The sequence below is a fragment of the Anabrus simplex genome, chromosome 1 (genome assembly GCF_040414725.1).
Source record: "Anabrus simplex isolate iqAnaSimp1 chromosome 1, ASM4041472v1, whole genome shotgun sequence".
Lineage (NCBI taxonomy): Eukaryota > Metazoa > Arthropoda > Insecta > Orthoptera > Tettigoniidae > Anabrus > Anabrus simplex.
Window position 1 is genome coordinate 534,902,082 of NC_090265.1, and position 21,662 is coordinate 534,923,743.

Sequence of the window (21,662 nt, forward strand, 5' to 3'; positions counted from 1 at the left end):
TGATGCCTGTAAACAATAGACCTTGCCATCGATTTTGTATTGCCCGCCGTAATTTCTTTAATGTTTCACAATATGCATTAGCATTAACTGTGTCTCCACAGGCCATAAACTCAATGAGCAGTACACCTCGGTGATCCCAGAAAACGGTTGCCATGAGTTTCCTGGTGGACAGAACTGTCTTGAATTTTTTTTGGTTCGGTTGGTGAATGAGCATGATCCCACTCCATTGACTGTCGTTTACTCTCAGGTGATGCATAACAAACCCATGTTTCGTCCCCAGTAATGATGCGAGTCAGGAAAGAGTCTCCTTCATTGGAATAACGTCCCAGAAACATCAGTGCTGCAGCCATACACTTTGTTTTGTGCTCCTCTGTAAGCATGCGAGGGATCCACCTTGCACAGATTTTTTAATAATGCAGATGGTCTTTGACAATTTCATCAACAATCGTTCGAGACACATTAGGAAAATGTTCACAGAGTTCATCAATTGTGACGCGCCGATCGTTCCTCACGCATTCGTCTACTGCACTCAGCAGTTGGTCTGTAGTGACAGATGGTCTCCCTGAACACTCCCTATCGTGTGTATTACCCCTCCCCAGGTTGAAGTTGCGACACCAGCACCGAACAGACGACTCGTCTATCACATTGTCTCCATACACCTCCGTTAATTGGTGATGAACATCACAAGGTCGAATGTTTCGTGCATTAAGAAATTTATTCACGGCCCTCACTTCACAACTGGCGGGGTTCTCAATTTGTTTGAACATTTTAAACAATCACAGACACAACACAGGCAATGCTAGCGTCACGCAACCTCGCACAGAGCAGGCAGACAAGCCACTGACGCGGTCTGACCTTGCCCAGCGGCTACCCGAGTCGTCAGCGCTTCATACGGCGCTAACGGGTACTACTTTCCAGATGGCCCTCGTATTATGATAGCAAAACTCATGGCAATATTAATCATACTACCATTTTTCACATCATTTATATTAAAAATTAAACTAAATAAAATGTAAAACGCATAAAGGTTTCAAGGGATCAAGATTCAACATTTCTCAACACTGATCCACCTACATAAATAAAATTACACTTTCGCCTGTACACTTCAAATTTTTGTTTTATCCTAGACTAGCTGTTGAACCCATCGTTGACAAGCTAGCTTTTCTAAAATATCAGCAGCAATGCCATCTAGCAGAAATGAGTGGCAGCTGAAGACAGAGAGCACTTCTTCTAATAACAGTTAGTGTAATGTTATTGTTGATCACCTTTAAGAGGTCAGGACCACCATATTTAGTGTTCTTTTGGCTTAGCAAAATTAGGACATCTGAGGTCAACATTGTAGTGGTGGTGATTACTGATGTTAAGAGGAAGTAAAACTGGGTAAACATCCTCTATGAACACTAATCAGAGGGGAAAAAGCGAAAGAAGTCAAACACTTTGAAAAATGAAGGCATTGGCAAAAGAAAGACGAGGGCCATGAAGGATGTGGAAATGAAAGACTTCCTAGACCTCTGAAACATAATACTGTCAGGGTCAGAAAAGATCAAGCGTTGAACAAGGAAGGTCGGATAAGAAAAATGAAGGTGAGGTGCCTGACACTAGAAAGTGGAAGAAAGGCTAGACTCAGCTAAGGGGCATGATCACCAATTTATTCTCTCAAGTTAAGAGCTCCTCCTCCCTGTTTTAGTTGCCTCTTACAACAGGCAGGGGATACCACGGATGTTATTTTACTGCTCCACCCAGAGGGGGATCCGAGGTTAAAGGAGTCTTATGCTTCTACCTTCCTACACGACTCCATTTTCTCCTATTATTTTGTCAACGATATTGGGCATTGAAGGACTTTGCACTGAAAATCTAAATTTGTGAATCTCTCTTATCATAGCCCATGCAGTAAAAAATGTATGAGACATAAATGATCAAAAATTGTATTCTGTAAGTTTTAGTAAGTACAGGTTTATAGAGAACAAACATTTTTGTTTGGAAGCTTGTGAAAAAGAAAAAAAATCATGAATATCTCTGTTATTATTCATAAGGAAAAGGTGCACAAAACATAATAGATGTGGAAATTATATTTTACATAACTTTTACCATTTTTAATATTGACAATAACTAATCAAATAATATACAGAACAGTGCACTTTCCAAATATCCTTGAATAGCAAGTTCCAAGAAATTCTGTACGTCGCTTTTCCCTCAACTATCACACAAATGACCAGACAGACAGGCTGAAACCACTTTTGACTTTTCTATACCGGTACTTAATGCAGTGGCAACTCCATTGACAGGGCCCTAGGCTTTAACTTACGATGTAAATAAGCATTAATAAAAAACATCAAACTTCTCCTTCAAACGAGCATAAGAAATTCAAATATCCCACTAAACACACCTATTCGCTCAAGAAATCTCTCTGGTTTCAGCTTTACTTCTACAGAAGCACTCCAATTCTTGGAATTCTATGAACTGTGCCAAGTCTTGTTCATGGTGAACCCTGTCCAAGGTCAATAAAATATAAGTGGAAGAAAACCCTACGTGACATATGGCCATAAAATGGCCATTCTTGCCATTCTTCAGTTGGCACAGCAGGTTGTGGAGACAGATAGAAGCCACCCACTGGGGTTTTCAACAGCTGCAAAACAATCCCTTAAAGCTGCAGCAATTTCAGATAGCTATGGTTAATCTAACTAGTACAAAGTTAACTGTAAATAGCCTCAGGAAATCCTTCTTCAAAGCACCCTTCATTTCACCATAATTAAACACCTTCAAATACCACCGGACTGAGCCAGGATCGAATCTGCCAAGTTGGGGTCAGAAGGCCAGTGCCTCAACCGTCTGAGCCACAAAGCCCAGTGCCTGTTATACTGATTTATGAGATACCCCGATAGTTGTTGGAATCCTTCCTGTTCCCTTGCTTATAGATATGTGAAATTACTGCTTTTGTCCAATAAGAAAGTACTGCATGCTAATCTTATTACCCTATGAAGCCATTTCGTCCCTGCCTTCATCTATTCCTGCTACTTTATGATAATGGAGTTTATTTACCATCCTTTCCACTTCCTTAAGCATAATTTCACCAACATCATTGTCATTCTCCCCATGATCCTGGTTGTTTGCAATATCGCAAGGCAGATTTCCTTTTACATTGAGGAGATTTTCAAAATATTCCCTCCACCTATCTAGTGAATGCCTGGGATCTATTATGAGTTCACCTGATTCACCCACAATACCATTCATTTTCTTTTATCCTTCCTTTCTAAGGTTCTTTATAACTGTCCAGAAAGGTTTCCCTGCTGTTTGATCTAGCCTTTCCAGGTTATTAACAAAATTTTCCCACGACTTCTTCTTGGATTCAATAACTATTTGTTTTGCTCAGTTTCTTTCATCTACGTAAAATTCCCTCTCTGCAACAGTCCTTGTTTGGAGTCATTTCTGATACGCCTTCTTTTTACGTTTACTTCACCATTCCACCAAGATTACTTTCTCCCATCTTTACACATACTTGTTCCTAGTCATTCCCTTGTTGTTTCTACTACAGCATCCCAGTAGACCATCCATTCTCTTTCTATATCCTGAACCTGCTTACTGTCCATTGTATGGAAATTTTCACTAATCATATCCATGTACTTCTGTCTAATTTCGTCATCCTGGAGATTTTCTATGATTTCTTCCTTCTTTCTGCAGGCAGATTTCACTTTCTCTATCCCAGGCCTAGAGATCAGATCAGATAGTGCTCCATATCACTGAAAAATCCCCAGAAAATCCCCACATTTCAAATATTTCATGAATTAAGTCGGTTAAGATACAGTCTATTATGGATCTGATGTCTCTACTCTCCCATGTGCAGCGGTTAACAGCCTTATGCTTGAAGAATATATTCATAACTGTTAATCCCGTACTGGCACGTAAGTCCAGCGGATGCTTCCCATTCCTGTTAGCTTCCACATCTTCCCCACATGTACCAATAAATTTTGTATCCTTCAGTTCTACTTCCAACTCTCGCACTGAAATCGCCCGGTAGCACTACCTTATCCTTGCCATTGACCCTGACTATGATGTCACTCAGTCCTTCATAAAACATGTTAACATCCTCATCTGTCCCCTCACATAGTGAATACACCGAGACAATTCTTGTCCTAATTCCTCCAACTGCCAAATCTTCCCACATCATTTGCTCATGTACATGTACTATGTTGCGTGCAGTAGTATTCCTGATGAACAGTCCTACACCAGACTTTTTAACACCGTCAAGTACATTTTATAATGTTCCATCTCTTCCTCATTATCTCCCCTTACCTGAATATAATTAACTCCTAACACATCCTTTTTGCTTACTCAGCTAGTTCTACTTTCTTTCTTCCATATGCTCCATTAATATTGATATCTCCCCATCGAATCCCATTTCATTAGCCAAAATGTTTCCATGAAGTCCCTCACCTGTCAAATGGCAGTGGGACTGCTTTACTCCCATAGGTCCAAAGCTTGCTTAAAACATTCTGAGGGTGCTCTGTGAAAATTGTGTGAAGCTATATGCCACCCTGGATTAGGAACCACCGGCAGATTGTATAGTCCTAGCTGCCTGAGCACAAGGAGGGCCATGATTCAGAATACGTCCCATTCCACAGCAACCGGTATCCCAACTCTCAGGACCACTCACTAAGCCCACTCAGCTGTCACCTATGCTTCATGAACTAGGACTTGACTATAGTAACACCCCCCATGAACCATCTGACCTAATGTATATAAATAAAATTATTTGTTTTTATTTTGGATTAGGTATGATGTATTCACAAAGACGCACACAAAATGCTGTCAGTTGTGTACCCTATTTTATTCATAAATTATATTTACATCTTCAACATATGCACGCTAACAAGCTGCCATCATAACAAAACACTACACGAAAAATCAGAAGAAGACTGCAAAAGATGCATGTCAACTACCAACCCAACAAAACCACTTCACATACTTGACTTCAACACTCTGTTAACACATTGGAGACAGCCATGTTTGAATGTGCTACCCTCCAGAAATTGCATGATTTTTAATGGTGTTTGAATTCTTTTCAATGCTAGGGTAAGCCATAATGATAACTTTTGGAATATTTAGAAAAAAACACACTTTATTCTACACAAAAATGAGTTTTAATTATCATAATAATGCAGCAATTTTTAAATATAAATTTATGAAAATAATAAGTTTTACAAAAGAAAACAAAGTAACGCAGCTATGGATGCCAGTTCAGTTAATATTTTGAAATTTGTTTAATATAGAGGAAACATCTACTGAAACATACTAATACAGATTCTAATCTAATTCGTCCACTGGCACCGGTATCCTTGTTTACAACCAGGAATATGCTTTTCCACTGTTCCTTGTTTGACGACGGGGTTGCATTGAGTTGCTGCAGGTTGTCATCTGTACATGAGAAACACCCACATTTTTAGGAAGCGGTATAAAACAGTATTACAGAACCCACTTCAGGAAGCAGTATAAAACTACGTTAACTTCACACCAATTTGAAATTAGCTAATTATCTACATTTACTTGCCTGAAACACCAGAATCATCAAGTTTACTTAGTATGCAATTGTTATCCTGATCCTCATTTTCAGAACTCGAGTCTTCCATAAGAACATCCTTTATGGATTCGTTGTCAAAATTTTGTACACTTGAATTAGACATGCTAAATATTCACAAAAATTACACAAACAAGCCCGTCTCTCGAACACACACTCTTCCTGTCCGCATGTACTGTACGTACTTTCCCACTCATCTCACAGCTGAGAGTCAACGATGACGCAGTCCCAGGTTCTGTAGGAATGCCTTGAAAGAGGAGCTCCCGACTTATTCTCATAACTAGTACATTTTATGCTTATCTTACTGAAGTCAAAGCTCGCTGAAACAGCAGCTATTTTTTACGTATAGTGAAAATGTACCCTAAATTCTTTGAATTCCGTCAGCAGCAATGAAATAGCGCACCCATAGTTTCTAGGAGCAGCATCTGCAATGTGTTAACATGACTTCCATACAAGTCTCATTAAAACAACTCCACTCTACCATCAAGACTGCCTCTTTATATATGTTGCCTGGCCAGTCTTTTACAAGAATATGACACAACATATTTTCTCGTAAATTTGAGAATTCCTTATAGCCTAGTTACAATGTAAAGAATTTTCTATAACTATCTAGTGCCAAAGATATTTATTCTGGATACTACAGTGTGTTGCACAATGTCACATTGGATTAAACATCATATATACAGGTAATGGTAAATTATATATTATTATGTATTCTTACATTAAATAAACTCATATATATACACAGCAGATGTTTCATGACATAACCTCATAAACAATATGATCGTGATTTATACCATATAAAGTCTGGACATAACTACATAAATAATAATAATAATGCTAATGTAAATGGATGTAAACACTTCATAGCCATACCTCACAAGTCATAATAATAATAATAATAATAATAATAATAATAATAATAATAATAAGAAGAAGAAGAAGAAGAAGAAGAAGAAGAAGAAGAATCATAAAACTAATAATATTAATAATGATAATAATAATAATAATCAATATTTGTATTATTTACCCATGGGTTAAAGAATATTTTTTCCAAGTTATATTAGTCTATTACACTTGCGTCAGGTACACAAAATTCAAAAGTAGGTTCAGTTTAATTTTTGTCCATCTATTTGTTTATGCGAACATATCAACTGTCAACAATGATTAGGTCATTTCATTGTTACATTTAGTTGAAAACATGTCTCTGACAACTGAGGATGTTGCCACAGTCGTTGCCCTGATTCATGATGGACATCACCCACGTTATATCGTGGCTGCTGCATGTGCATGGTATACCACAGTGCAAGAGGCAGTGCAATGGTTCCGAGGAATGCACGGTTATTCCAGAAGACCTGGATCTGAAAGAAAAAGACTTCAGCCCGAGATGACTGGTTTCTCGTCAGTTAAGTTCTATGAGATTGCCATACAATTGCAGTTGAAGCTCAAATCTGACTACAGCATGTGTTTTAATGTGATCTATAGGACTGTTTGACGCCACGTTAGAGAACAAAATCTTCAATCACGACAACCAGATCTGACGGGACAGTACCGAACCAACCACCTTCAGTTCACTCACCACGAAACCCAATGGACCGTGCAGTAGTGGAGCACACTGTTGTTCTCTAATGAGTCCAGCTTCTCCCTGAAATACACATGTGGTAAGGGAAGAGTCTGGAGACGATCTCGAAAGCAGTATGCAGAATGTACATTTCCTGAAAAAACTTCATTTGATGGATGCTACGTGACGATGTGGGGCGAGATTTCCATGGAGGCCTGAACAAAACTTGTGTTATCTGAGGTGGTGGTGGTGGTGGTGATTATTGTTTGAGCCAACGAGCACAGAATAATAGAGAGATGATGACGCGTACTGCTATTCATTCACTCACTGAAGCCAAGTTCTGTATACAAAATTTTCTTGACAGAAAATGTACAAATTAAATTTTGAAAACAATTCTTTTAGTTAATACCGAACCATTATGAAATTTATTACTTGAAGCCAAGTTTTGCATGCATTGCCATATTGGCCAAATAACCAGTGCCAGTTAATTACTATGAGAATCAGTCATTATTTGGAAGACATTTCAGTGTTGTTACTTCACCTTTTTATAACTTGATACAACAGAAAAGCATCTCAATCATAATTATATGCAGTTGATAGTCCAGATTACTTTTCAAGTCACAGTAGCTTAAAGGTGATATAGATTTTGACTCCAATAAGAAACTTGAAATATTTGTTGAGACCAATTCTCTTACAGTGCACTGGCACTACCTACGACTCTTAAGTAGCCTGTGCAGTGGCCTCCACTACATACACTAGCCAAGCGTTTTGGTAGGTGTGCTAGTTACCAATGCTAGCAACCACGAATGAGTTAGCTGAAGAACATATAATTTTCAATAACGGACCAATTATACTGGAATTATGAAATACAGCCTTTGTAGTAGAATAACATACATACTAGCCAAGCGTCTTGGTAGGTGTGCTAGTTACCAACGTTAGCAACCACGAATGAGTTAGCTGAAGAATGTATAATTTTCAATAACGGACCAATTATACTGGAATTATAAATTTACTCATTCAGGTAAAATATTTCAAGTCCCTTATGGGAATCGAAATCTGTATCAAATGATGGCCTAGTAGTCCATCATACAGCCTTTGCAGTAAAATAACACCCACAGAATCCCTTCCCTGTTGTAGGAGGCGACTAAAAGGGGCCTCAGGGGTTCTTAACTTGGGAGCGCGGTTTAGCGGCCGAGCGGCCCCTAGCTGAGTCCTGGCATTGCTCCACTTACTTGTGCCAGGCTCCTCACTTTAAACTTTCCTATCTGACTTCCCTTGGTCAACTCTTGTTCTTTTCCGACCCCGACGGTACTAGGTTTGCGAATCCTAGGGTGTCTTTAATTTTCACGCCCTTCGTGGCCCTTGTCTTTCTTTGGCTGATACCTTCATTTTTGAAGTGTTGTATCCCTTCCATGTTTTCCCTCAAATTAATGTTATAAAGTGCCTCGTTGTACTTCCTCTTAAAACAATAATCACCACTGCCGCCATCTTTAAGTTCACTTAAACTGTGCACAGTGCACACGAATTTTTGATCCGTTAGACTTTTTTCAAATAATGTCTTCTTCATGCGAACGACGATTGAAATGACTGGAACGCTAAATGGCAGCCTTCAGAATGGACAGTCTTGTCGCCGTGAGATCTTCGCGAACTGTGGTAGATGATCCTTTCAACTTCCTTCTGTTTTTGAATATTTCTCGACGAAAATGATACGTTAACCTTTTTACTGCTGCGATCGAATATACTCGATCTGCCTTTTAACTGAGTTACATGCTTCTGCAATCTATTAGCCACACTTTAAACCAATATTTATAATATAAATATAATTATTTCTATAGAAAAACGTTTTTCTTTTGTCACACAGTTGTAAACATCATGTTGGAATGATGGCTGCCGCGTACAAACGTTAGATCCGTCCGGAGGAAATCTTACACTTTTAGAGGAGATTGAAACCGATGTGGATTTCAATATTGGTGGTAGTGATATTGAGGATATTACTTAGTAAAAAATGTGATGGGGAATGATAGCGATGTTTATGGTGGTGATGATTTGCTGCCAGTGGCGGAGGGGGGGGGGGAGGGCGGAGAAAAAATGACACTGACCTACGGTACGTCTGCCTACGTGGTCGGACAAGTTTGCGCCGAACGCACACGCATTTCAAGCGCCAAACCTGGCTATGTAAAATAATAATTTGACCCCTGAATGTCCTGATACTGATTATTTTGAGGTATTCGTAAATGAAGAGATGTCGGCAAAGGTAGCGGATGAAACAAACCGACAGCTGATGGAAAGTTCCGCTCTACTTTTATCAATAGTGTGTGTTTAATTTTATCTTTCTGTTGTTAATCGTGTGTGTAGGAAAATTACACAGTCCATGATTCAAATGAAAATTTCTAAGCTTCTTCCTAACGGACGAAAATTTCATCACCTCGTGTGGAATCGAATCCTGGATCCCTAACATGAACTGTCTCCAACACTGAACAAACTGGCGAGTTAAAATACCGTCTTAAAATACTATTCTGTAGTTAGTGCTTGTATTTATGTTCAAATTGGTGTTGATGTGCGTTGAGGTGGTTGTTTGTAATAATCCAGCACTGGGGTCTCACCAGCCTGTCCGAGAATTTACCAGTGAAAAGGTTAATTTGACAATAATTGCTGCGTTTTTCCTGGGGATTTTGGCCACGGTGGCAGTGATCTATGACATTCAAAGTGACATCAGCACCCACTGCTTTACAAACACTCAGAAAAAAAATCTTCATAACTTTCATTTGAACTTTTCAGCGTACCGAAAATCTTGACATTATTTCTACTACTACACTGTTCCAAATCGTCACACTTAGCACTCAAATCTTCTCTCGTTTGTTTAATTTCTAAATTTAATTTTCTAATTTATTCTTTAGTCCGCCTACCATGACAGTATCAAAAGAAAACGTCTTTTCAAGCTCCTTTAATACCATGCCCGTCACTGCTTTTGCTATTGCTTCCACCAGTTATTCCAGAATGTCCGACGAATTTACCACTTCGTGTAAGGCAATCTTCACCGCACGGTCTACGTTGGCAGCACTATGAGTTTGCTGCTTTCATTCACCATTTTAATATTTGCCACTGCCACAGGCAGAAAATATGCTTAATTGAAGATAATAAGGTTTAAGTTTGTCACACACGTTATTATCAGAGGACAAGTTTATGTTTCACCACGACTCAATTTCACCTGCTAATGATTGTTAGCGTCGCCATAAGACCTATCTGTGTCGGTCCGACGTAAAGAAACTTGTAATAATAATAATAATAATAATAATAATAATAATAATAATAATAATAATAATAATAATAATAATACGAAGGTCGATCAAAAATAACCGGGATTTTTTATCCCGAACATCAACAGTTGGTAAGACTGGCTCCGCGCTTTTGCTATGCTTAGGCGGGCCGTTAGGCTCCTTGTATGCTTCCATGCCACACGCTTGAAGTCGGGCATGTGGCGTTCGCCCTTGGAAAGGACCCCTTTAGAGTTTCGTATCAGTCGAGCAGGTACAATGGCAAAGTTTTCAACTACAGTATTCGCAGCTGCATACCTCTGCGAGATAATGTCGAGAAAAAAGAAGAGGAAAATATGTTTCAGTGTTCATCCTCTGAACAATCAATCTATCAATCACTACTGATCTACATTTAGGGCAGTCGCCCAGGTGGCAGATTCCCTATCTGTTGTTTTCTTAGCCTTTTCTTAAATGATTGTGAAGAAATTGGAAAATTACTGAACATCTCCCTTGGAAAGTTATTCCAATCCCTAACTCCCCTTCCTATAAACGAATATTTGCCCCAATTTGTCCTCGAATTCCAACTTTATCTTCATATTGTGATCTTTCCTACTTTTAAAGACACCACTCAAACTTATTCGTCTACTGATGTCATTTCACGCCATCTCTCCACTGAGAGCTCGGAACATACCACTTAGTCGAGCAGCTCGTCTCCTTTCTCCCAAGTCTTCCCAGCCCAAATTTTGCAATATTTTTGTAACGCTACTCTTTTGTCGGAAATCACCCAGAACAAATCGAGCTGCTTTTCTTTGAACATTCAAAGAGATATGATAGGAGCTTTCGAAACCCTCTACACTGACGTACGAGAAGACGAAACAAAGTTTTTAATTATTTTAGGATGACCCCAAAATCAGTTGATGAAATATTTGGAAAAATAGAACGTCAGTTCCATATTATAAGAAAACACTTCATGCCCATTCGTCCAATGGAGCGGCTCTATGTAACTCTGAGGTGTGTATATTTTTCTTTCGGCATACACAGCAGAACTAAATTCTACAATCTACAGATATATTAAATACAAAGACCATTATGTAAAATACCATATAAACGACTAAATATAAATTATTTCTAACATTATGTTTGTAACTTTAGCTTTGAGTAAAGTTCATTACCCTTTGTCGATTCATGTGTATTGCTGACTAGTCACTTCACATTTAAAACTATTCGGTACTTGCTGATTCCCAAGAATGTGTAGATTCATCTAGGCAAATAGACAAAACTCATGTCGTCATCATTAGGCGGTACAGCTCTTTTTAGGCACACTCCCAATGCAGGTGAGCTGCATGCACCATTTTAACAACATACCAGCCCTCCTGCCATTCTTAAATTTCTGGCAGTACCGGGAATCGAACCCGGTCATCCGAGGACGGCAGCTAATAGTGCTAACGCTACGGAGGCGGACAGATGATGATGACCGGCGTTGATGTGCATAATTATAGTGAATTTGGGATTGACCTGGACCAGACAAAGATGTAGAAGGTTGGTTTGGGAGGACATAACTCAATTGAGACTGACCCGAATCGATTTGGTTTCGAGAGTGTGCATTATATGAAGCTTTATTCATACATAGGGATGATAACTCTGCAGGTTTACTCCCACGCCTTATTCCGAAGATCTCGGTGTTAGTAGTCTCCGTTACCTGGATGCCATAATACCGATTGTCCGACTCGTTGGCTGAATGGTCAGCGTACTGGCCTTCAGTTCAGAAGGTCCCGGGTTCGACTCCCGGCCGGTTCGGGGATTTTAACCATCATTGATTAATTCCAATGGCCCGGGGACTGGGTGTCTGTGCTGTCCCCAACATCCCTGCAATTCACACACCACACAAAAACTCTGTCCTCCACCACAATAACACGCAGTTACCAGACGCGAGCAGGTAAGTATAAAATGGTCCCATTTAAACAATATTAATTCACATGCTTGTCACGTGGCGTGTAGCATGTAGCATGTAGCTATGAAAGGAGAGCGTACTGTTAGATATTTCCCGCCGTTTCGTCAGTAACGCTCAGTATGTCCGAAAAACAGCTGCACCCCTCCACTGTTCAACACATAATTATACAATTTCTTGCCCGTGAAGGAGTTACAGCGGTGGAAATTTGCCAGAGATTGACTGCACAGTTCAATGATCAAACATTGTCAAGGACGCGTGTGTTTGCCTGGCATAAAAAGTTCAAAGGAGGACGAGAACGTGTGGAAAATCAGCAAATGATCGCCGTCCTCGGACCATCATTACAGACGAAAACATCCGTGCGATTAAAGACATTATCGACGACGATCGACAGTATCAGAAATTGCAGAACAAGTCGGAATCAGTTATGGGAGCTGACAAGTAATCATCACAAACGACCTACAGTTCCATAAAGTGTGTTCCAGATGGGCCCCTCGCCTTAAGACTAAAAATCTGAAGTTGAGACGTTTGGAGGTGTCAGAGGCTTACAGCAAGGTTTGCGGAAGAAGGTGATGCATTTTTTGAGTCGGATCGTCACCTGCGACGATATATGGGTCCACCACTACACTCCCGAATCCAAACAAGTCAGTAAGGAGTGGCGGAGGAAAGGGGAGGCAGCACCAGTGAAAGCCAAGACTCGATTGTCAGCTGGCAAAGTTCTTGCAACCGTGTTTTTTCGATCGGCGAGGCAGATTGCTGATTGATATTTTACATGAGCGACGCACAATCAATGCTGCTTACTACTGCGAACTGTTGAACAAGGCGAGGGCTGCATATCGCCGCAAAAGACGAGACCAACCGATTCGATAGGTCATCCTCCTCCAAGACAATGCGCGGCCGCATACTGCAGCTCTGCTTCAAAGCTACAGGAAATGTACTGAACAACACTTGATCATCCTCCTTACAGCCCGGACTTTTCGCCTTGCGACTTCCATTTGTTCGGACCGCTTAAAGCAGCTCTAGGAGGGCAACGACTTGAAGATGACACGACCTTGTTCTTTTTACGATGAGAGCATCAAAAAGCTGCCCATGCGCTGGGACAAATGAGTTTCCAAACCAAGAAATTATGTGGCAAAATACATTGTAATTGCCTTGTGTTTTACAATAAATGAATTTAAATAAAAAAATAATGACTGTTAGCTGCGCAGCTGTAGTTATACGCGTGGGTCACCTGACGTCATTTTTAGTTCTATCTAACAAGTAATATAAAATGCAGTTTACTATATTTTTATCTGAGCCGGGCTGAGTGGCTCAGACGGTTAAGGCGCTGGCCTTCTAACCCCAACTTGGCAGGTTCGATCCTGGCTCAGTCCGGTGGTATTTGAAGGTGCTCAAATACGACAGCCCCGTGTCGGTACATTTACTGGCACGTAAAAGAACTCCTGCGGGACTAAATTCCGGCACCTCGGCGTCTCCGAAGACCTTAAAAAGTAGTTAGTGGGACGTAAAACAACATTATTATTATTATTATCTGATTTTTTACCGTACGAGCTAAGATAACGAAGTTGTTCACCATTTTAGACTTTTATCTATAAGTCCATCAACAGCGAACTCGGTTACAAAGAATATTATTCGGCGTCATGGTATCGAGTTAACTGGCAGTGGTGGTTGTGATTGTTTTAATAAGGTGCAATATTGCGTGGTCATCGGTCCTTACTCGTCAGGGCCCACAAAAGTGGTATCTAACTTAGCTTCTTCTGCTAACCCTATGGTAGTTCAATAAGCCCTCAGCGAAGGGTAGTACAGCTAATTAACTATAACATTTTGAAATATTACCGTAACTTGACTACTTTGTTCGCATAACTTTGACATCCCACTCAATAAAGCTGACACTATTAACGAAGTACATGTTTCGAAGAATGTAACGACATTTACAGTACTTTCAGCTATAAGCGGGTTCTACCAGCGAAGAGCCCATTTCTCCACGCGAGACCTGAAGACCAGGATTTATCTGGGAACAGAAGCCCAAAGGTGCAACTCTTCTAGTTCACCACTACTCAATACGTTGTTACTGTAGCTGCAAGAATACAAACACCTGCTGCGAAATAGAGACATCTTTTCGTAATTTCCGTGGCCAAGATTACACTAACCTCTATTTACAAATGACAAACATAATATGACCATGACAAAAAGCTTCATTTTAATGTCGAGTTATACCCGATGACTAGGCGCGTTCCATTTAAGTTCGAACACAGCAAGCAGAGGAAAATAAATAAATACAAAAAGGCATCGCTCACATCACAATAGACGAAGCTGGCAAAAGCGTCTTGGAGCTGACTGAGATGGATGTCTTAGGCCATCAACAACGGGACCATGTAGGTTACCTTACAGTGGGTGTAGTCAGGTGTATCTTAACTTGATATTTCATCCATCTGATCAACATACAAATGGGCCCTGATGATCTCACATAAATATTCTAGAAAATTCATCATGTTTTCTGATGCGATATTAAAGTGGGCACGTTAGTCATTATTCAATTCCCGAAAAGAGCAGAGATTTCGAAGCAGCTACAGCTATTCCTGGCACTTCATGAACGTCTGTACCATATACCGTACTTACGGTACTGCTTGTCAACTCCTTCCCGAGTTACATTAATATATGTACTGGCACGTGTACATACAGTCCGTAACTGCCGGACTGAGAGGCTATGCCAGTAGAGCCCAAGTTGCCGGCTCAGTCTAGTGGTATTTAAAACCGCTCATACACGTCACCCTCGATTTACCGGCAAGTAAAATAACTGCAGATTTCGGCACTTCGGCGTCTCCGAAAACCGTGAAAGAAGTGGGTGCCCAAATCTGATTCCGGCATTAAATTTGCTGTTTACCGAGCACATATTTCAGAATTTGTCATTACGTTCAGAAAGGATGAAACAGTATTAGGCTGACAATAAACCTCCATAAACCTGACTAAAGTAGTCCTATGTTGGCTAAAAAATAAAAAAATAAAAATAAATAAATAAATAAATAAATAAATAAATAAATAAATAAATCTCTATAAGAACTAGTTCATAATTCTAATTCGGTTATAGTTTCTTCGATTATATCTCTGGAAACTGAGTAATATTCCTGGGACGGCTCACAGGGCATTCCAAACTAGCCTACACTGAGAAATGCATCAGCATATATGCATATATATGAATAAGAAAACGAATTTGCAAAACAGGAGATTCGAATCCTGGTGATTGAGGGAATTTTCACTTGAGGCTCGATCAAAAATCAAAATGAGGCACTGTGACCCCAGAAATTACTGGGATAAATTGAAAACGCATTTCATATCTTTGTATTATCCACGCTTTTTGAGAATATATACATAGTAGTCCACCATCCCCTTAAAACGCATGAAGATATGCAACCCATCAAACACTGCTCTGCTTCCTGCCTCAAGTCAGCACCGTAAACTGACCCAACCTTGTATAAGAAAAATTGACTTTTTTCCTTCAAGTTGTTTTAAGTCGCACCGACAGATAGGTCTTATGTCGACGATGGGACATTAATCCGAGGTATGAGACAGAATTTAAATGCCGAGGTAAAAATGCCATGTAGAAATAGCGTGCTTCCAATGAGCAAGGTGCGTGTCGTATGTTATTTTAGACGCTGTCCAGAAGGTCCCTCATATTTAATGGTACCGGTACACAAGAACTTGTACAACGGATCAAAATTAGCCAGTTATCTGTTGTGTCTGTCGTAATATATATATCCCATCCAAATGCATCCTCTTAGCTGACTCGGCCAGTTCTACTTTCTTTCTTCCATAAGCCCCATTAATATGTACAGCTCCCCATCGAATTTTATTTCGTTCGCCAAGTTGTTTCCAAGGAGTGCCTCGCCTGTCAAATGGGAGTGGGACTCTGTTACTCCCATAGGTCCGAGGCTTACTTAAAACGTTTTGAGCGTGGTCGGTGAAAATTATGTGAAGCAGGATGCTACTCTTACTTACACGTAGTCGCAGTGTGGATCTCTCCTCTAACGGGTTAGGGACCACCGGTGGATTGCATAGTCCTAGCCGACTGAGCACAAGGAGGGCCATGACTAAGAATATGTACGAGATGCCCACTCCCATTCCGTATCAACTGGTATCACGACTCTCAGGACAACTTACTACGCCACTCAGCCGTGAACCTGTCATAAGAGGCGACTAAAGGTTCTTAGCTTGGGAGCGTAGGTTGACGACAACGGGTCTTCTGTGTTTAGTGTTGCTTCCACTTAGTTGTGCCAGGCACCTAACTTTCATAATTTCTATTCTACCTCCCTTGATCACTGATGGTTTTCTTGCGATCTCGACGGGACGAGGTTGACAAGACCTACGGCGTCCATCTTCACGTCCTTTGTGGCCCTTCCTGATACCTTCATACCGTCAAAATTCTTCCATTTTCTCCCCCTGCTAAGTTGAGATGATGCTTGCACAGTCGCTCTTCCTCTTAAAGCAGTAACCACCACCACCACCACCACCACCACCACCACCACGAAACAATCTAGACGATACATCACAATCTTGTTTATAGCTCTACGTCAAAAATGTTATCTACCTTTCTAGTGTAGAGGATATGCGTTTACATATAAAATGAGTTAACTATTCAGTCCATGTACGTGATTCAGTTCTAAAGAGAGCGCCCCTTTATGTGAAGTGAATTATTTGAGATAATTATTTAATCGAGATGAATTTAAATAACATGACACCGTATTAAAATGAAGATCATTCTGAGCGCACAATAACCCGATAAAGAAACATTTCGAAGGAAGCAATGGAAAATTTTATTATAGGTGGTGCTGATGGTCAGGAATTATTTCACACGAGAGATACATTTAGATACGAGGAAGAGGATTATAAAATACTTCACCTTACAAAAAATGTTAAAAATGTGAAGCCACAGTACATGAGGCTGGGAAGAAACAGGAATGTTTGTGGCACAAAAGGAAATGCCTCGATAACAATGATCACTACGCCCACACGCCAAGTGTATAGGTCAAGGCGAGAGAAGACTGTCAAGTTGAGAATGACTGGAGCAAGTAGCTCTTCTGGTGGACCGCAACAAAACAAAAGGATACAACAAAAGTGTTGGGTCAACTTCCTACTTGTGGACTACGAACTTATATAAAGAGGCGAGAATGGTGCGGTTTCTTTCTATAATAGGTAGAAGTACTAAGTGTATCTGACCATGACAATGTGGCGCTTCAAGGCGCTGCTGATCTTTACCCTTATAATGGGGTTGACGACTGCTTTCCCAGGATCTCCAAAGGAACCTACACCAGCACGTAAGTACGCACTTATAGTGACAATCGCATTTTCATGTGAGACACGTTGTGTTTTTTATATCATTGTCGAGATTATTACTTGACTTGAAAATGATATACTTTTACGTAACAATTCAGTTCATAACTAAACAAACCCCAAAGAGACGTAGAAAAACTAACGGAGTTTTCCGACATACTATCAAGTCTCGGCCCAAAGACATAAGTTATCCTAGTCTTGAAAACTCTACGATTTCAACGATAAAGGTCAAGGACCTCGAAGGCTGTTGCCTTTATCATAATCAATTTCAAAATGATTGCCCAAATATCGGACAACGAAACGATTGATCTTTACGAACTACTGCAACGTTATTGGAATTATTGTTTTGTGTGAGGAATTTGTGACGAAGGAGGTGTAGTGAACACAAGAGCTCTGTGGCGAGTCTGACACTGTTCCATTTACTTGTACCAGGCACTTCATTTTCACCCTATACAATTTCCCTAGGACAATTTTTGTTCTCTTCCAACCCCGACGGTGCTAGATTTAAGCCATTTCCACGAATTTCATGACCCTTCCCTTTCTTTTGCCGAAAATAGCATTTTTCAAAGTACTGGACGTCTTTCTCTTTCTTCTATGACTGGGGTTACGATTCTCTCAAACCTCCGTATCACCATAATAAGAGCTGGAAGATAAGCATCTGCCTTTCGTGATCAGTTGTTCACACGATTTGTAAAGTAAGCAAGCTTATAGTTTTACACGGTGCTTGGAAACACCTTAATAAAAACCACCTCTAGTTGTAGAATCCAAATCATTGGAACATGACTGTTTATTTCGAGAATCCTCGGGACCCGGGAAACGAACCATAGCCACTTTGATGATAAACCAGTTGCGATACCACACGGCAATCAAGCCCCTCTCGTATGATTTTGGTTGCAATCGTTGGTTTTATAGACATTGTAGAATTAATACATGAGTTTCAGTCTAGCATGAATTGTCATAGAAGTACTCGTATGATAGAAATGAAAGTGTAAGAAAAAGATCGGCAAAGTATCGGAATTTGAGCTAGGGCTAGTGATACTCAGATATTCGTTGATTCCAAAGCAACTTCTCGTTTTTGACGGGTAGCCGTTCAATACAATTTTGCAACGTATAACCTTTTGATAACGAGCAGGATGTACAAGCACCAGTTATTTCAAAATTATCATACGAAGTAACGTTCGTTCTAAAAATAAATTACACCTCATGTAATGGCTGTGACATTAAATGACATGTGAATACCGATGCAAAATAGTTTTTATTTTTCTCCCGCATATCCACCGGTTTGAAAGGGATGGATTTCCTTAAAGGGAACAGGTATGTGCCCTCCCCCAATAATCGAGGCAAACTTTGTAATTTAAATGCCGACTACTTTAGTTTTTTTTTTTACAATTGGCTTTACATTGCACTGAAACAGGTCTTATGGCGACGATGGGATAGGAACGGGTTAGGAGTGGGAAGGAAGCGGCCATGGCGTTAGACTTTAATTAAGGTACAGCCCCAGCATTTGTCTAGTGTGAAAATGGGAAACCACGGAAAACCATTTTCAGGGCTGTCGAGAGTGGGGTTCGAACCTACTATCTCCAGAATTCAAGCTCACAGCTGCGCCAGCAGACCGCACGGCCAACTCACTCGGTAGTTGCTATTTCTAAACAGACTGTAAACAAACCAAATTATTTTGGCAAAAAATAAACACTTTTTAAAATAAGAAAAATGTGATCCTTAATGTAAGCCTTTAGGAAAGCTTGGTTTCTATGTAAAAAAAAAAAAAAAAAAAAAAACCACAATGAAACTACTGTTCTCTGAACACAGACAGCTAAATTTATAGAGTGGAAGCGTATTTATCTCGATTTTAGACACAATTAGGTTGCACACGCGCAAATACTGGTCCTGAATAGCAGATCGGGCAATATTACGAGAAGTTTGCTAATTTGCCCACAACTTTCCTAGTCCTAAAATAATATATTAATAAAACAAATTTGTTTTGTCACAAAATATGCCCATACAGCCAGAAGATCGACGATTGTTGATAGTTTGGTCACCCACATGTTTTTGCTTGCTTTAGCACCACGCAGGGGACATACAGGGTAAAAAAAAAAAAAAGTTAATCCAGCGTATGTGACCACGTTCATCACGTTCCTAATAGTAATTCTTTCATTGTGATTAGCTTAAATATTTAAAGCAGATTTTGACATACTGTATTTGCAATACTCGCATGTGCTGAAAGTTCATCATTCAAAAGTACGTTCATTTCTATGATGTAAAATACAAAATACGTATCTGTTTCGATTTCCTTAAATTTTATGAGTGCTATAGGTTTCTTAACGGTTGATTATTCACATGCTGGAGACCAATAGACGCTTGTGTCCTTATTTACACACGACAAGTCTGATTTTGATTGTTTAGGACATTGGCTGAGAATCAAACAAATGTGCAGTTTTAGTATGTTCGCAACGACATAACTTCCTCATAATATAGATTGTTGAATATGTCGCAAAGTAAACTGTACGCTAGTATCCCTTATTTTGTTTTAAGAAATCTGGCAACCCTGGAACGTGGCAGTAGCAGTAGTTCTACGACGTGCTGAAAGCGACAAATTTCGATTTTCTCTAAAGAGGCCCATGGACGTGCAATATTATTGCGCAACATTGGGGTTTGTGCAATATAATTGACAGTGTGTATTTTATATTGAAGGGTTGCGCAGTATATTGTACGAAATCAAAAACGTTTGAAATATATTGCGCAAATCGTAAAATATAGTGCCGTGTGTTGGCAATATTGTGCAATATCCCGTCCTCCCGCAAGTTGGTATCTTTTTTTTTTTTTTTTTTTTTTTTTTTGCTAGGGGTTTACGTCGCACCGACGGTTGGTATCAACAAGTGGTGGAGAACGTATCGTGGTGGCAGACAAACAGGAGGAGAAAAAGTTTATTTGGGAGTTTGTCGAGGTGTACCATGGCATTCCGGCTCTATGGGTCGTTAAGAGCAAAGATTGCAGTAATCGCGTTTTAAAAAGGTGAACAGTACGAGGTGTTTACTGAGAATTATCGCGAAAAATACCCGGAGGAGTAACCAAAGCGAGGAGTTCATCAAATAATTCACTCTTCACGCGCAGAAAGTTTCGCAAATCATTTGGCTCACATTTTCTCAGTTCGTTGAGTAAATTTTCATGAGTGTACTCTTATCTGTCTAGAAACCACTGTTTGGCCCATGTCCTTTTCCGTTTCTGCTGGTTTTTGGCACTTACGCCCACAGCGATCAAAACGCAGCAAAGATCAGTGTCACTAAACAAAATACCGGCATGCCACGCATATTGTACGTCTATGACCGCTTTGCAGAATATATTGCACAACCATCAATATTATCTCCACACGATTCTATTTACTGCACAAACCCGATTGTTGTGCAATAATATTGTATGTCTATGGCCAGCTAACAATATATTGTACAATCCATTTTTGGCAATAATATTGCACGTCTATGGGCCCCTTAAGAGTTGTTTTACGTGGTCACCCATCAGTTATCTGTCACCAACCGTTTGGGACTCCCTGAATTTTTCCAAAGTCTGGAGACAGCACACTGCCTCTCAAGAGTATGTGTACCAGTGGCGATGCGTGACGTTTGGAAAAGTGTTACCACACTCCTCCTTGAGAGTATACTGTCGCTCGCACTTTCTTTCTGTAAGCTGTACTCTTCAAGACCGACTCCAATCCTCAAGACCTTAATGCTACTCTCGATCGTTTAAAGATGGCGAATCGAGTAACCGGAATTGTTGGAAATCTGTATTTGTTTTGGTTTGTTGTGATCGTATGTAGTCTGTGTAATTTTATGAAAGTTGACGATATATGTTAGTTTCTTTGTAGAATATAAGTGTGCGAGTTTATTTAAACGAGTCAGTGGACACATACGATCTGTAATTATACTCAGTAATGTGAAAACATGCTTGTTTCGATCGTGTTTTTACCCATTAAAGAACATGAGCGCACTAGGTGGACGAGGTTTT

The 21,662-nt window shown here is 40.0% G+C and overlaps 2 protein-coding genes across 3 annotated transcripts in view; one reads left to right on the forward strand and one right to left on the reverse strand.

The window, feature by feature from the left end:
• Positions 1–21,662, reverse strand: part of LOC136857089 (phosphatidylserine lipase ABHD16A) — a 238,201-nt gene that overhangs the window by 16,945 nt on the left and 199,594 nt on the right. The gene's annotated exons all lie outside the window — the stretch shown is intronic.
• The window catches only part of LOC136857090 (uncharacterized), a 53,556-nt gene continuing 49,377 nt past the window's right edge, over positions 17,484–21,662 (forward strand). For both annotated transcript variants that reach the window (XM_067135478.2, XM_067135479.2), the window contains exon 1: positions 17,484–17,647. In XM_067135478.2, coding sequence (XP_066991579.2) covers positions 17,551–17,647 — 97 coding nt within the window. In that variant the 5' untranslated portion in view covers positions 17,484–17,550. The remainder of the gene's footprint in view (positions 17,648–21,662) is intronic.